General features: G+C 40.6%; 1 protein-coding gene across 1 annotated transcript in view; it reads right to left on the bottom strand.

Moving 5' to 3' along the window:
- csmd3b (CUB and Sushi multiple domains 3b) overlaps positions 1–17451 on the bottom strand; it is a 253514-nt gene that overhangs the window by 47947 nt on the left and 188116 nt on the right. The window contains exons 15-27 of the mRNA XM_028431853.1: positions 16135–16329; positions 14833–14971; positions 14385–14572; positions 14113–14301; positions 10346–10462; positions 9831–10046; positions 8084–8272; positions 5737–5837; positions 5558–5626; positions 5305–5461; positions 3483–3674; positions 749–875; positions 81–283 (exon numbers count right to left, since the gene is read on the bottom strand). Coding sequence (XP_028287654.1) covers positions 81–283; positions 749–875; positions 3483–3674; positions 5305–5461; positions 5558–5626; positions 5737–5837; positions 8084–8272; positions 9831–10046; positions 10346–10462; positions 14113–14301; positions 14385–14572; positions 14833–14971; positions 16135–16329 — 2082 coding nt within the window. The remainder of the gene's footprint in view (positions 1–80; positions 284–748; positions 876–3482; positions 3675–5304; positions 5462–5557; positions 5627–5736; positions 5838–8083; positions 8273–9830; positions 10047–10345; positions 10463–14112; positions 14302–14384; positions 14573–14832; positions 14972–16134; positions 16330–17451) is intronic.

Below are 17451 nucleotides of genomic sequence, written 5' to 3'. Positions count from 1 at the left end.
ATTCTGTCTCACAGGAACTGACATATTATACGTAAGCAGCATAGATTCATGCATCGTTTATGTGTGTAGGCGACACTTACTGGAGAACTGAATGGCAAAACCTGACTTGCTGATGTAGAAGTCAGTCTCAAACTGAACAGTGACTGTGTTGAGTGTGGAGTGGATCCCCTCAGGGAGCAGAGATCCGCTGAGCTCTGCCAGAGGCATTTCATTCTCAGGTGGTCCATCCCAGACCTTCAGCATGTCATGGCTGGCTTCAGTGTCAAAGGCCAAGAACTGGAGACTGTAATGTGTGAGCGACAAACACATGAACATTATTATTTTCTTATGGCCTTGATGCTGTTTCTGAGTATAATACTGCCATGAGTTAGTGGTGCTGTGCTTTCGTTGTAGCCTATAAAAGATTCCGCTCAAACTACTTTCTTTTATACTTATAGCATCACACTATTTTCTTCCTAGTCTTTTTTTCTGTTGGAGGCTTTGTCATACAACCATGCCTCTGTGGCTGAAACTCTGCCCTGCTGTCAGCTCTGGTTAACATAAAGCTGGTCACAACTATAGGAATGTCACCCAAGACACCAAACGTCTGTATTCTGTGAGACGTTCCTGGCACACATAGAACTCATTTAGTAATATCCTGAATGTAACAGAGGTCCATTTAAATGTAAAAGTCCGGAACTACAGCTTTAAAGTGGGCACTAAAATGAATGACACTGACATTTTAACTTTAACAATGGGAAGCACATACCTTACAATATTTCCTGAATCTACATCAATGGTCCAGGTGCAGCGAAGGTTATTGTCATAAGGAAAAGGGTATCCAGGGGAGAGGATCCTTCCTGAAGACTCACCCTTAAAACGCCCACCACACTCCGCTACACAAACACACACACATACAGAAAAGTGATTTTTAAAATGAGCATAATGTAAAGAAATGTCCAAACATTACAAACCCATCAGTGTAACACAACAAATGGCCAACTGATGCCTGCCTATGCTTGCATTCATGAAGTACGACAAGTCGACCATTTATCTGTCTGTGGCAATTGTTTATCAGGGCAATCAGATCCAGTAGATGCACCTCGGCAGCCACTGCTCAGTGATTAAACGATCACCACGGAGACAAATGGATTAAGAAAGAAGCTAACTCTCATCCTCTGTCTATCTCACTCTTTCTCATGCAGAGGAGATGAAGAGAAGAAGAGGATGGAGAGACAAAGTGCTGATCCTGCATTCCTCCCTAAAGAAATCACACCACATTATATAACAGAAAATAACTCCCCCTTCTCTCTTTGTCTCTCTCGGTTATATATTTTCACAATCTTCATCCTCTCTCTGCTTCTCCTTCCTCTCCATGTTTCTACCTCCCTCGGGCTCCCCTCCCTTCATCACTGGAATATATTATCTCGGGTAATAGGACCAATATTAGGAGGTGGAACGGAGGAAAGGAAAAAAAAGGCAAAAGAGGCAAAAGAGGGAAAAACGGAGAGAACAGAGGGAGTAAAGAAGGAAACACTACGAGTAATAAGAATAAGAAATATAATATTAAGACTGGAGGTTAGATGAGGTCGCCATGTGTCACTGCTAAAATATAAAGTCAGAGAATTTCAGCCTGTGGTTTTTATGAGTGTTTCATTATTGATAGTATGAAGGAGAGAGGCTTATTAAGCTGAATCCAAAATCAGAAAGTTCAGAGGCAGCGATGGAGGAAGAAAGGTCCTTAAAACACCGGGCTGGCTCTTATGTTTCTAGCTCCCATGTGGTGCATGGCTGCAGAAGCCATTTTGTTTATCACTTTGTGTAGGCCTACAGTAGTTTTAATTCATACTCAGAGATTAATTAGTGCTTGTAATTATTACAGTTGGTCCTTGTGAATGCCACTGACCCATACTAGATATTCAACCATATTCTCTCTGGGAAGAAAAGAAAAATGACCCACTGATGAATGTGGGTGTCTGTCTCTGTGAGAGAAGGTTCAGGGACCTGAAATTGCATAGCCAGTGAAAAACCATTATTGACTTGTTGACATCAATATTTGGACTGTGGCGTTATAATTTCCCCCCCACTTTGGTGCCTCGGGAAATGAATTAAAAAGGCAATGATGTTGTAATTGAATATTTAGAAAGGTGTCGATACTCAAAAGTGGGCTTGGCTCCCAGTATGCTTTATTGTTGTCCTACAACGACCAGTGCTACAGCGATACAGTGGTCTGCAGCAAATCCAGATCGATTAAAATGAGTTTATGAAGCAATTCTTACAAACAGGATTGTCACTAAGCCTTTCATAGAGTAAGAGTGACATAAATAACAAGCAGAGAAACAAACTGTTGGATCTGTGTGAATATGAGAGCAGTCTGTGGGCACAGAAAAGGAAATAACCCACTGCAGGAGAGGAAATGCATCCGTTGGACCAAGGGAGAGCAGGTGGTATAATCCAGAATAAATAGGCTGTTCATTGAGACTTTAAAACTACCGCAGTGTGTGATATCCTGAGAAAATCAAGGCGGCGATGGCACAGGAAATTGGCCCTCATCTGTTGTCTCACCAGTTTACACAATGAAGATTTGCATACAACAGCAAGTCACTTTGTACTGTATTACAGAGCTATGTAATTCTCTCCTGAGTATATTCACTGGGTTTCTGTTGTGTGAGTTAATTATGGCTTCATAGTTGTGCTGAACAGTGCTGATTTTTTTAAATGTATATTTTAAACAAATATTTACTTTCTTTAGGATAAATTCAAGGAGGGGGAAATCAGAAGGTTCTTAAAGTTTTCAGGGTTTTCTTTAAGGTGCCTTGACCTGCTGATCACTCTGATCAACTGTTGAGAACAACAAAGAGGCAGCTAATTAGCGTATTTTTCGGACTATAGCTCGAACCGGAGTATAAGACCCACAGAAATTCCTATAAATATCCTGTAAATGAGTAAAAGGCAGACTACTGTCTGAACTTAGCGACCTATCGACCAATCAGGGAATAGAATTCCTTGTTGCCAGGTGAGGTCTGAGGCTCAGCTGTCACCTATGCTCGGAATGCAAAGTGTGGTCAAGCTGGGGGTGGAAGAGAACCGTCAGGAGGGGGGACAGAACAGCTGCCATTATATTTGTAATGGGACGTCAGGACACAAGGCTAACTAATTGTATATTTTAATATATAAGTCGCACCTGAGTAAAAGTCGCATACCCATCCAAAGGATGAAAAAAAGTGTGACTTATATATTGTATGTATAAAGATAGATAGATTTAAATAAATCCAGGTTTTAACGGCTGCACACAGAAGTGATATGGAACACCCACCACACAGCTCAAGATGCAGCAATACCAGTGAAAGTCAAGGCAACAATGAACCCTTCTTGCCCTTCCCACTCAGGTTTATTAAAAAAAAAAAACCTTATTCAAGGTTCAAAACATAATGTGTGTGTGCATGCCTTTGTGAGCGTCTGCTCAATAAAGCTCTTCTTAAAGTATAAATGGCTTCACATACCTATACAAGAAGGCAGGGGGTTATCCCAGGCTCTCCGTTCACCCGTCATACACTTCAGCGTGGTGGCCCCGTGCAGAGTGTATCCTGGCTCGCACCTGTATGTGATGCTGCTCCCAGAGAAGTGACCTTGGTCGTTGACCTTGAAGCCAAACTGAGGCACACCGGGGTCCTCGCAATGAGACAACTCAAAGCCTTAAATAAGAAAAAAACAGACGAAGACCAGAAGGATTTATCGAGATCAAAATAAAAAACCTTTTAAAATACTCACATCCAAAAGCTGCTGGAGAAAAAGAGAATTATATTTATTTAGATGCACACGTCTAATAAGTGGCACACTCAAGTATTCTGTCTACGAGGCTGCTGACATCACAGATCCTGTTAAGCTCCCGTCCCGTTTTTAATAACAAAAACTGAAAAAGATACGAGACATACCATTATTAGGAGTGATACTAAAGCATGTGTACACCTTATCCAATTTAATGTTGCATTTTCCACAGTCTGTCTCGGCTCAGTTTCCATGGTAATATTCAGAATATTCTGTTTGTGCACAATTTTGGAGCGTGGGATATGAATGGATATATAAATAGCTTATCCTTATGAGACCATAACCAGGATTTGATCTACGGTATTACCTGTGAGGTGAGGTGCGCCAGGATTTGAGCTATCTCCTGGCAGTCTGCTGTATGTGCATGTCTAAATCCTCAACAATAGCCATTTGGAAACCTGTACTTTCACCACTGAGCGAAGCAAACACATCTGTCATCTGACATCTAGTTTTGAACGCTTGCCCGTTGGAAATTGTTCTCTGTTTGTTAGACATGTATAAGAAAACGAGCCTCCATGCATTATTCATTCTACCACATCTCCAGAGTTTTATTGAATTACAGCCTCCATAAACATAGTCAGGCGTATTATACACAAACACAAAAATGCTGCTGTAAGGTTCTTTTTTTTCTTTTTCTATGGCGCTCTTCCATATGCAAAAGTATGAGCAAGGTGCAGAGGTCTAAGTTATGCCTCCTTTCCTCACAAGGTATGGATACAACTTCAAAGAGCTATGCAAATCACACTTTGCCGTCATCCTGCATCACTTCATTTAAACAATTAGGTTCTCTAATGCCAACTGTGCGTCTAAGAGGGCACTGCAATATGTGGGAGTGCTCTGGTGAACATCAGAACACACCTTTAACACCCCATCCTACACTCAAATCAGAGCACTCTCAGAGAGCTTTGGTAATCAAACCTGACGAGTTTCTTGTGATTGTTTCGGCGGGTGCAGTTCTGTGATTCACAAATGAGAACCATTTAGAGCTGAATTGATTCAGTATGTTACATTTGTCAGAAATTAGTATCACATGGCATTTAATTGCTGAACTGACGTGACTCAGATACTGATTAGCTTCATCTGCTGCTTTATGTCTTTTTTTTCTATACATAGCTCAGAGCTCACAGCAGGTCTTCTGCTGTGTGTTGATTTAGTGCAAATACAAAACACACTGTGATGTCAGATAGTATATAATTTAAAAAAAAACATTTTCTACCTCTACCACTATGACACCGTTTGTACAACATAGGATGTACAAAGTGATCAGACCACCTACCAGACACAGCATTATCACAGCATGTGTTAGTATTACATTTACATTATACATGATTACAAACTGCATGTAGTCTTTCATCTACAGAGAAGATACGCTCAGAAATTCAAATCTACTGTGTACGCAGGGAGCAACACCTACATGTAATGGCATGAAGTATTTAAGACACAACATTTTCAAGTTTGTCAGTCTTACTTTACTTTAGTTGTGTTGTGTGAACTTACTCGAGTACACCAGTTTGAATCCCTCTCCTGTACTTTCAGCATCACTGTAGAATTCCAGCCACAGATGGTTTGAAGTGGAAATCAGCGTCAGGCCCAACATGGACGACCCTGTGAATGCTCCTAGAACGTGAGCCGTGTTGTCTTTGCCATCATAAATCTGTAATAAAACAGCACACGGTTTTGTTGTCGTCATGTTAGACATGTTAGGAGGGACACATTGCATGTGTGTGTGTGTGTGCATGTGTGTTTATACCTTCAGTATATCTCCCTGGGCGAGATGAAAGGTCCTAGCAGAGATGTTGATGCCTTTCCCCGCTTGCACCTGGAGCCGACATACAATCCAACTTAGCCGGTCAACAAAGCTTACAGAGGTTTGGAAATGACAAATAAGTGTTAAAAAAAATATTATCTTAAGATGTTAGGCTGTATCACCTGGATGCTGTAGATGCACTCGTGGTTGTTATCATAGTTCATTGGGTAGTTTGGAGAAAGAAGTATCCCTTCATTGTTTATAACTGAGGAGCCACACTCCGCTGAGGACACAGAGAGACAGTGAAGAATTTAAAACACATTATATATTTATCTGTATACAGATATCATAGCGGTGTGGTGGGTGGTCTTTATGAGCAGTTGAGGACCCCAGGCTGTCTAATTTTGAAGATAACGATTCCTTTTTCTCCTATGAATGGATGTATTCTCCTAATGAGCACTTGAGTGTCTGTGTGTTTAAGTGCATGAGTGTGATTTAACACTCATGCAGCATTACTGTAGCAGAGAGGGCAGGTAGGAAAACTTAGAAACTAATTTACCTAAAGATACCTGCTCTCTGCACTTTCCACATGTGCCCCCCATCTATCTACAGTATCTGTCCTCTCTTTTTCACCCGCTCACCCCTCGTTCTCCTCCCCCCTCTCTGTGTCTGTACTGGTGTAATAGTCATATTACAGCTGTCATATCGTCAATAAATCACCCTGCTATAGTTTCCATTTAGAAAATTACCTCTCCACCCTCTCCCTTTTTCCTCTTTAGCTCCCTCACTCTTGTGCTCTCTCTCTTTCTCTCTCTCTCCCACTCTATGAATAGTGCCTTCTTCACCCTCGTCTACTTCAATCAACCTTCCTCTTCTCTCCTCCCTCCTCTTCCTTTCTTCCTCTTCCTGTTTTCTCTCCTTTTGCTTCTCAGAAAAGTGCTAAATATAAGATAATAATGAAAGCCAAAGAGACATTCTCAGGATTTTCTGAAACCACCTAACACCTTTCCAAACAGTGGCCTCACAATTGGAATTAAAAAAAAACAGATACACACATAAACAACACAAAGTCATTCTTTAAGCCTGCAAAGTAGCAATTAAAATCACAACAACCCCCACGTGTCACAGAATCAAAAGTTTGCAGAGCTGATGCATGTAGGTGTTCTAATCTCTGCTTGTCTTCCCTGTCTTCTTCACCTCCTCTGTGATCTGAAGCACATGATCTGCAGCAATGCAATGACATACACAGGCACTAAATATAGCAAACTGCACTACACCACAGAACGTCGACTCACAACACCACTCCCACCTCTTTGCATTATCAGTCTTGTCACGTTGATGACAAAGAACCACTGCAAACATCATGCGCAGCTGACAGTGAGAATGGAAACCTCCTCATGTGTAGTCTCAAATTAAAAAGTTGAAATTGATCGTGCAGTTGTGTTTCCACATGTTGTGAGGAAGTGCAGGAGCATGTCATGTTGTCTCTTTATGCACTTTTATTTATTACCCTTATTGATTCTACATCTGCACACAAATCAAATATCACTTCTTGTTTACAAAGACCCTGAGGTTACAGGTACATGGTATTGCTCCCCGCAGATAAACTCATGCTTTGCATTAGGCCTATCCCATCTACTGAGGTGCAGCAGTTCTCAGGTGGCCAGGAAGCAATTGTGAAGCAAGTGCCTTGTCAAGGACAACTGCTGGAGAACTCCTTGTACAACTGAAGAGCCCAACACAAAGACTGTGACGTTTCTGTCAATATCTCTCTGGTACTTTTAGTTTCACCTTGTTTTACAAACACAAACATTCATTTCCTGAATCTTTTTTTTTTTTTTTTTGGCAGCCTATATTTCTACTGCTTATTCTACATGTCGACCAACCTCACTGAGAAATACTTCCTGATACAACTCAGGACATAAACGTTTCACTGAATGTAGAGAGTCATTTTTATGGTAATGTCCTCACTACTTTGCTTTACCTAGAACACAAAGTTAATGCTCCATTCTCCCAGTCATCAACCTTCACTATGCAAATCAGCATGTTGGTTTTATCCCCAGCAGATAACACATGCATCACGTTACAAACAACACATGCGAAATTTTACAAACAACCAGCAAAGTAACCAATTAACTGCATAAACAGCATGGAGAGAGCCAGATGAGAAGTGCGACCGAATTATATTCATCCGTATGCACATTGTAAGGGTACATCCTCCTTGTTATAGCCCATTTTCATTTTCACTAGTTCTTACTGAAGATACAAGAAAAAAAACAGCAACAACGACAATATATGTTATGAGTGCCTGCCAGGCTTCATTTCACTTTGTATTGAATTCTGTCTGAAACTGCATGATTTCAAGAAAATTAGGACAACTGCACTAGTTTCAGTGTAAAATACATAATTATAAGAGGAGAAAATTCTTTAAAAAGAAAAAATAAAATCTCAGAATAATAAAAAGACAAGTATATTAAATTGGAAGACAAACACTGTCACCACTGATGCTGTCCAAACAGCTGCACCTACCAACACATCGTGGTAAGGGAGCACTCCACATTCTCCGCCCACCTCCGAGACAGACTAACTCTGGCGCCCCCTCTAAGCGATATCCCATATTACAGGAAAAAGACAAAGTGTCTCCAATGCCAAAGCTGTAGCCGTTCCTCCTGCCAAACCGAGGCATGCCAGGGTCCTCACATGGCTCCAGTGTGTACTCTGCAGGAAGAAACAAATACATAACGTTCAAACCTGTGGGACTAATAAAGCATCATCTCATCTTTAAACCTTGTTATTCTTAGCTTTTAAAATGCAGGACTGTACAGCACATGCAGTAGATGCAATTCTTTTTATGAGGGTTCCATGGGTGCTATTAGAGAATCATTAGAACATTTTATCATAAGAGAGTTTAAATGAGCAAATCAATGCCCATAAAAAGAAAGTCCTGAGAATTCCACCCTAATAATTAGAATAAGACCAGCATCATAATCATCTAATATTATCTGAAAGATGCCATGATCCCTCTCTCTCTAAGTGAAAAAACCCTGTTTGAATAATTTAACCACTCTTGTGATGAAAACTCTTTGTCCATTAAAATATAATCTCTGCATGACAGCCTACATGCAGCTGTGAACAATTAGTACATAAGTGTTGAATCTGAGTTGACTCCTGTGTTCCGGTTGGTGCCTGTTGAGCAGGTTTTTGGCACAGTTCAGCAGGAGATTTATTTTCAGCGGCCTAAGACTGATGATGTGATCCGTATTTTTGAGTGTGCTGCAGAATGATACAGCATGTTGAGCATGCTGAGATTGGCAACTCAAATCTCTGGTGACACCTCCCATGTGTTACAGTCTGGGTATCAGCCTAAGCCATCTGGGAGATGGTGCAATATCCTCAGGTCTCATATTTAAGTGCTATTCCAATACAGAGACGCTAAAAGGGCACTAAAAGGGTACTTAGCAGGAGGATCTTATTTGTTAGGGTCACATGTGTGGAACAATTTCATTTTTGATCTGCTGAAGTTAAAGTGTTGGTTTGGTAATGTTCATGTGGTTTAACAAGGACAGCTAAGCTTCTTCCAAGAGGCTGTGAACACATGACTAAACCAGGATGTGACCAAAAAAGTGTCAAAGACTACAAAAATGTGTCAAAGACTACAGTTACAGTTCCAGAATTGTAAGAAGCACACGCAATTTCTCCCTGGGATTAATAAAGTATTTCTGATTCTGATTCATTTTTATGTAACTATATTATGCCTGAATAAAGGTGTGGGTGCCATTTCTGATTAGAACACAAGACGGCGACAGACAGAGCCTCCCCCTTCGAGTGCTTATTCTGTAGACTGTTGTGCTTTTGTGTTTGCAGACATTTATTTTAATTATCGAGGAGCAGCCTGCAATAAGGTGCCATGTAATTGAAGTAAATTACATTTCTGTAGTAGGTTTATAATAACCTGAAGTAAAGCTGTGACTTATAATTTAGCACATTCATTTAAAAGAGACAGTAATGGTCTTTTCTCTTAAAATGTTGCTCTGCTCTCTTCTCTGTAAAGAGAAGCTATAATTTTCACAGTGTGATCTCAGATCCTTTGTGCACATGTTTAATACTTTAAAAGTGCAGTTCACACTGCATGACATTATATGACTGATTTGACTTTTTTTCCCCAGCTAGATTAAAAAGAAAATCAACCTCTTGAACTTTAGACTGATTTTGAGCCTTTGTTGGAGAGCATCAATAGTACAATATGTGAGTATGACTAAAGTGAAGTATAAATTACCAGAGAAAGTTATGTTGAAACCCTCATAGGAAATGGAAAAGTCAGAGATGAATCGGAGCTGGGCTTTGAAGTTGCCATAGAGACCAGCATTGATGTTGCTAGGCAACTCGTTGCCGGTCAGTCGAGCCAGTGGTTGCAGGAAACTCCCGTTCTCAGTAACCAGGAGGTAGTCGTGTTGGTCCTCCAGATGAAAAGAACTGAACTGAAACTGGACTCCTGTTTACACAAGACAGACAGACAGAGAGAGGAGGAGCATGTTCAGGAGTGTTTTCAGATGGCGTCTTGTTTCTAATCTGGATTTGTTTGTTTATAAAGGGCCCTCAAAAGTCCTTAAAACAAGCATAAACACAGCCAAACTACTTAAGTGTAACCTACTGAATGTGTAAAGCTGTGTATGTGCAATGCAAGTGTGTAGTTGTGGTACAACGGTAACTGAATGGCTGTGCTCGCTGTGTCACTTGGCACTGTCTCTCAGTCTGTCTCGCTCTATTAAGGAGTGTGGATCGGTGTCTTGCCTTTCCCGTGGCTGACTTCAACAGTCCAGGTACAGTTGAGAGATGAAGGGTAGCTGTCTGGATAGCCGGGACTAAGGATGGTTCCCCAGGGACCTCTAACATCCCCGCCACATAGAGCTGGTAAAGATTGAGAGAGACAGAGCAGGAGAGAGAGAGAGAGGGAGGGAGGGAGAGAGAGAGATGCACAGAGACAGGGGATGGAGGCAGAGAGGTTAGCATCAGATTGTTGATAGCTAAAACAGATAATGCTTCCCCATGGACCTTTAATACCAAGCCTATCGTTCATGCACACACACATATGTTACAAGAGAGGGTGAGGCAGACAGAGATAAAGAGAGGAAGGTCTGCAAGTACTGAGAAAACATCCTTTGAGTGTGTATTTTCTTACAACTTTACTTAAAAGTCGTTTTTTTTCCTCCCGATGTATTCCTCCCACTGCTGCACAGACGTAAAATAATGACATACAGTAAATAATGTAAAATCTGCCACACACTGCACGGGCATTATAAATAATGCATTAGCTGTTGTTTATATATTTTAATGTCCTTGAGACTATAACTAACACCTGACGATGATTAACTGCTGGGATGACTTGAATTTTTCATGTAAGTTGCTGAGGATTAAACTGTTCATTTGAAATCACACGTAAGCATGTGAATTATGCAGACTACTTGAACGAGGTATGGCAATATAGTGATATTAAAAGTGACAGTGACATTATGCTGACATTAGGGTTATAAATACACATATGACGATATTGTGTAAATATTATATGTGTCATAGAGCGTGATGGTAATGCAGGGTGCCACCATTTTAAAACAAGTGACAGGTGAAGCTGCAGTGACCGGCATGCTAGCTTCACTCAGCCTTAATAACAATGGTATGCTCTACATAAGACAAGTCAAAAATCATTAACAAACTCATTTCTGCAGTGGATATGTTGTGAGGCAAGAATGTGTGGGGAAAGCACAGATACTGCCTCAAAAGTTTCTTGTTAGATAACAAGTGTGGCCATCTGGATACTAATTGTAATTTCACTTTCGGTCAAGTGTGGGAGATTTGAAACTTACTTAGTCAGAAAATTGAGTCATGAAAAAAAAATCCCAAGAAATGAATGAAGAAATGAAAATATATAATATGTAATATACTGTATGCAAAAACTAACAAAAATGTGTTTTTGTTGATTTAGATTTTATGTGATTTAAAGCACTGAAGCAGGACATGTTTTTTACATATTAAGCCTCACACTATGGCCTCTGGATGACCCTGCTAGTTCTGCATGTGGCTCCACTGTAAAAATTGTGATGCAGAGAGAAACCTGTGCTTGTAGAATGATAAAAAAAATCTCATTCTATGCATACCAATGCATGTATATATGTTGCATGCGGCTTCATTTCTTTCATTTTACTCGCTCCAGCTGGTTTGGCCAGCCTGTCGTTTCCTGTCACAATAAACCTATAAAGTGCTGTAACATTACCTTAAAAAGTAGCAGCAGCTGGGAGAAGGTCAAAGCTGAAAGTTCTGCAGAAGTTTCTGTGAGGTTCTGAGGAGCAGAAAACCTCCAACTCTGACTCTGACAGCAGATTCAAATCTATACAGGCTCTTCTTTCTGCTGACTCCTGCTTATACAAGTGCTAGAGCTGAAGCTGAAAATGTGCTCAAACCACAGCAGGGGCATCAGTTTCTTCACACTCAACCACAACATCAGCACCCCCACCAAAACAAGAGGAGTGAGAATATTTCCGAACTAAACACACACACACACAGCACTATTAATTATTAATACTCTTCTGCCAGGATTCACATTCATCTTGAATGTGGAGCTGTGTGAGAAATTTGAAATACTACATTACATCAATATTTTCATTTGGCTTCTTCTCCACCTCTATCTGCCAGCATGGACTGATTACACTTCAGTGTTTGGACATCAGAAACCTAATCAAAAAAAATAATAATTGAAATATGTTGACTAATTCAATTCATAATTGCCTCATAACGTATTTAATTTATAAGATACATGTAGCTTGGAGAAAGTCTGAATGATGCATATAAACAACTTTCAACACATCTGTGAAATATTCTGTTTGGCTGGTGCAAAAATCTTGTCATTACCTCTTTCATATGACATTATATAATTCATCAAATGTAGGAATGTAGCTTACTTTCATCTCCCGCTAATGTAAAGTAACATTTGCTTTCTGCAGGATTTTTCAGGGCTGCGTCAGCTGCCTTTGTAGATTTCTTCGACATGTACTAGTTGTCAATCATCAGGACTTTTCCTTTCCCGACTGCAGCCGCAAATACTTCCTATATCTGTATGAGTACATAAGGTGTAAACACAGTCTAATGGCATTCAGCCTGCAGATTCCAGGGCAGCATGCTTGATGTTTATGTGCTCCAACTGCCTCCTCGGAGGAAAACGGCAGCCACTCACAGGAACCGTGCAATTCAAATGTGGCTCACAAGCGAATGAGCCAACGAACCGAACCGAGCGAGCCTCCACAAAACTGATGCAGCAGTGCAGCATCTGTACTTCCTCCCTCCTGCTCCACCATGATTGGAATGAGAGACAGAGAGAGAGTGGGAGAGAAGCGAGAAAGAGACTGAGAGATACATGCCCCCCCCACCACCACCACCACCACCACCCTCACCCACTCTGACACCCCTTGATTTGAGAGAGAAGAGAGAGGAGGTGACAGCCAGCAAAGGCTCTCGTCAGCCTCACCGCAAACCCTCCTGTGTTCATGGTTCACATAGGAGAGGAGGTGACAGGAGGCGCATGGATAAAAGCACCACGCACACACACACACACACACACACACACACACACACACACACACACACACACACACACATATGTATACGGTGCTCACACAGAGAACTTGCTCACATATCTCTAATCTTCTCTTCAAATCATCCTCTATCAGCCACAGCAGCCTTCACTGCAAATTGCCTCTGCGAGTGTGTGTGTGTGTGTGTGTGTGTGTGTGTGTGTGTGTGTGTGTTCACCCAGTGGTTTTGTCGCAGAACAACATGTGACTCAGCTCCCCATACAGGAGATGGCGGCTCAACTTCTGATCTTTTCCACACACCTCAGCCTCTTTGTGTGCATTGTAACGGAGGAAGCAGATAATCTATATTTGTCTCAAAATGTTCTTTTGAGTAAAGCTGATAATGATTTCTGTGCACTATTTTTAGAAAGTAGATATTACAGTCAGTTTATCATCAGCAGGACTGCAGTCAAGTTGACCTTGTGCTTGTTGTCTCTGCACCAATGTTGAAATAAATGTTCTTCTACCTTACTGGTCTTGCTTTGCACTTATATCTTTAATATCTTTATATCTTTATCTATTCTATTTATTGCTAAATATGAGTATTTCTCCCAGGTTAATGCTGTGTCTTCATTTATAGATGATCCAGGGCAGAACTGTGTGTGTTTGTGTCAGTTTAGTTGGGTTTTAGTTCGTATTAGCACACATGTACAGAGGATAGAGGGGATTATATTTGTCCATGTCAGTAAGATTATGTCATTACCCAATTAACAGTAAGTCATCTTATGTTTGTGAAGGCTGACACCAGCAGCACTCCCAAAGAATCCACTGTTCAAACAGAATATTGAATCAGGACTACCACACACTCAAGCATAATGTGGAATAAGGAATGTTAACAACACATACTACAAGAAAATGTGCAACTTCAAACATGCTTCCTCTCTGTGTTATTATTCTGTGCTTCAGCTTACAAGATAGAAGTTATGAAATATTTACCATCGCAGGTAGGTAAGGGATGGCTCCACCAGTGGTTCTTTTCACAGACTAACGGCTCCTCATGGCTCAGTCTGTAACCAGAGTCACAGCCGAACGATACAGTGGAGCCAATGGAAAAGTCCTGCCCATACCGAATACCATTGACAGGAATCCCAGGGTCCAGACAGGAGTAGCTGTCGACTGTAACACCTGGAGAAAAGGCACATTATATTTTTAAAAAAGTCCTGCACTTATTCCTGTCAAAGTCCAAATGTGCACACATATTTACTCACTTTCATACAATATCTTGAATCCAGCGTTAGACCGGCTGTTATCAGTGGTAAAAAGCAGGTAGAGAAAGTTGCTGCTGCTGAAGAGGAACTGGGGCACCTGGGTACCGTTGAAGGAGCCAATCAGAGAGGAGAGGAGGTTTGGCCCATCATGAATCTCCAGGAAGTCATAACCCAGCTCTGTCTGGAATCTGTGAGCATAAAATTGTCAGCACATTTTTTTGTTAATCCAGTTAAAGTGGGAATGATTGTGCCTACTTATTTTCCTCAGTGTACAGCTCACATAAAATAGAACTTGTTTTTCTGATCAATACACATTCTACATCCATCTTAATCTTAATTTTATAGCCAATAAATAACTTGTTGGTGAATCTTCATGAAGTCTTTGCTACTCAGATGTAATTGATCTCAATGAAAGAGCTCTTTATGACGTGCAGCATCAAAGACCCACCTGTCAAATGTGATTTTGATGGAACGTCCAGGTTCAGATTCAATCACCCACTCACAGTTGAGGGAGTCTTTGTAGTAACCCGGCCACCCAGGAGACAGGATCACGCCGTTTGGAGCTGAATAATGGCCTCCACATGGAGCTGTAGGAGGTGCAGGCAAGGAAAGAGAGAAGTGAGGAAAGACGTGGAGAACGTCCTTTGACACCAGACATATCAGGATTTATATGGAGCTTGATTTGACACAGACAAGTTGTTCAGCCTTTGTGTCCACAACTGACTATAGTAACAATAACATTACTGTCATAACTGACAATGCATCAATTGAGACCATGTGTAAAAATATAGACAAATTAAATTGCATTAAAATGTAAAGGGAACATGAGCAATCAATCAGTTGCAATTATCCAGGAGCCATTCTGTTGTGCTCCTCTTTTAAATTTGATCTTGTTTGAAGAGTCTGAAGTCAATTTGTTCTGGTCTATACCTCCTGAATACAAGTAAGTGGACCCTCCACCCAAGTAGTTACAGACACACATTAGATACAATGGATCTGGGGACTCTAAATGACCTGCAGCATAATTAACATGGCCCTACTTTGTACTATCAACACTTCTATCAACAATAGAGAGTTGGAAGCATCTTGAGTTAATTATATCTGCTGGAGCCGAAGCACTTGTGTGCTAGTTTTAATCTTTTTGTTCCACCTGAGATTCACAGGTCAAATAATACATATTTTCTCTTGATGCAAGCTGATTATTAGATCCTAATGTTGACGCTAATTTACATGAATGATCAATCTGTTATTGTTTAATTAGCATATATGAACAATAAGTGTGAATTAAAAGTGTGAAAGTTGTAGTGTGACTAAATGTGAAATAACTGCAGCTGCAGAGTGGACTAATAAGAAGACTTTACTTGACATTTAAAGAAAGTTGTTACAGTCAGATTATATCTAATTATAGCTAATACATTCATATACAGTATGTGTCATTAACTGCAGTTAGGGTGAAAGGTCGTTTCCGTAGCTCTCTTCCCACACATAGCTTACAAAAAAAGAAGGTTTTATAATTCTATCTCCAGTCAGGGTGTTTGTGGGCTAGCAGCTGCACAGCAGCGGTGTATTAATAGTTGTTTTCCTGAGTGCGTTTAAGTGAACTGACCTCATCTATGTCTTCATCTTCAGTTGAGATGACAGCAGATAATTTCTGCCTCCTGGGTCTTTATAGTGTGCTAATGATGTTACCTTGAATGACATAGTGTTCCCTAATTAACAGAACAAGCACCATCCTCATCCTCATATTTACCTTCACATTTAGGGATGGGCCCGCTCCACATGACTTTTCCTCGTTCTAACTGACAGGAGATGGTCTCACTTCCTTGGGTTTTGATAAAACCGTCCTCACAGACTACGGAAATGGAGCTGCCGAGCTGGAAGCTGTCTCCGAAGCGACGAGCGTTAATGGGAATACCAGGGTCCGGGCACTCGTTATGGCCAAAGGCTGTGGTAAAGAGGTACAAGGAGACACAGATATGATGAGGAAGATATTGAAGACAAGACATACTGCAGGAATGTTATTAAGCCTGATGAGACCTATACTTTACAGGCACTCACAGGCTACATTTTGACCATCATGTTGATGGAATTTTTGATAACCAATTCTATAGATCTATTACAGCAACTCAACATCTTTGAAAGGCTCTGTCCCTGCCAGGAAAACATCTATAAATGTCTCCTGTAATCTGTCTGTTCTATATTCTGGCCCAGTCTTTATGAATCGTTGCTCTTTAAGATCATTTCTCATGCTGCTGTGTGCAGGCTGGATCTGAGCAACGTCTGATAAAACTTGTGTAAAGACTGCTTCTGGATATAGTCTGACCCATCAGATTAGAAGCCTGTAAATTCTGACCTTAAAATACCAATGTTAGCCAGTTAAAGGTGTGATCTAATGATGGAGATATGCTCTGACCCCAAAAAACATTTTAAAAAAGTCAAGACGGGAAACTTGAGCAGAACACTTTGGTAAATATATTTGCCGTCAAACCCCGTCAGATGAGAAGATCAATTTCTATTGCTGTTGTCTATTATAGAGACGTGTTTAGGCTAAATTAGCTCAAAGCTTCTTATTTACTGAACCTTTATCCTGTTGTCAAGCTGATCATCATCAACACATCTGAGCATCAGATCAGTTCCAAATGTTTCCACAGCTGACAACTTTCTAATGAAGACTTTTGAGTTGTGAAACACTCCTACCCATTGGCCTTGGTTTCTATTTTGACACAGGTCAAAGACACGAGACAGAATGTTTATAAAAGGAAGGATTGTTTCACTTTTGATGGAACTAGGCTAACAGTTTCTTCTTGCTTTTTTTTACTGCTTTTTTTTTCCTGCATCGCTTCCTGTACCGGACGCATAATCAATCTTCTCATCTGATGCTTTGTTATGACAACGAACCAAACAAACAAATTGTTCCTTTGATGCTTTAGTTTCCTCTTTATTCTGCAACATACATCTCTATTTTTAGCTGCAATAATCAGACAAAGTTTCTTTTGTCCTTCATGTTCTCTGTTGAAGACGGAGAAACTGGACCTGCTTTTATCAGGCCACATTTTTTGTGATTACT

The sequence above is a fragment of the Parambassis ranga genome, chromosome 2, assembly GCF_900634625.1.
Source record: "Parambassis ranga chromosome 2, fParRan2.1, whole genome shotgun sequence".
In the NCBI taxonomy this organism is placed as follows: domain Eukaryota; kingdom Metazoa; phylum Chordata; class Actinopteri; family Ambassidae; genus Parambassis; species Parambassis ranga.
Note: the sequence above shows the minus strand (reverse complement) of the source record. Positions and strands in the feature narration are given on the sequence as shown.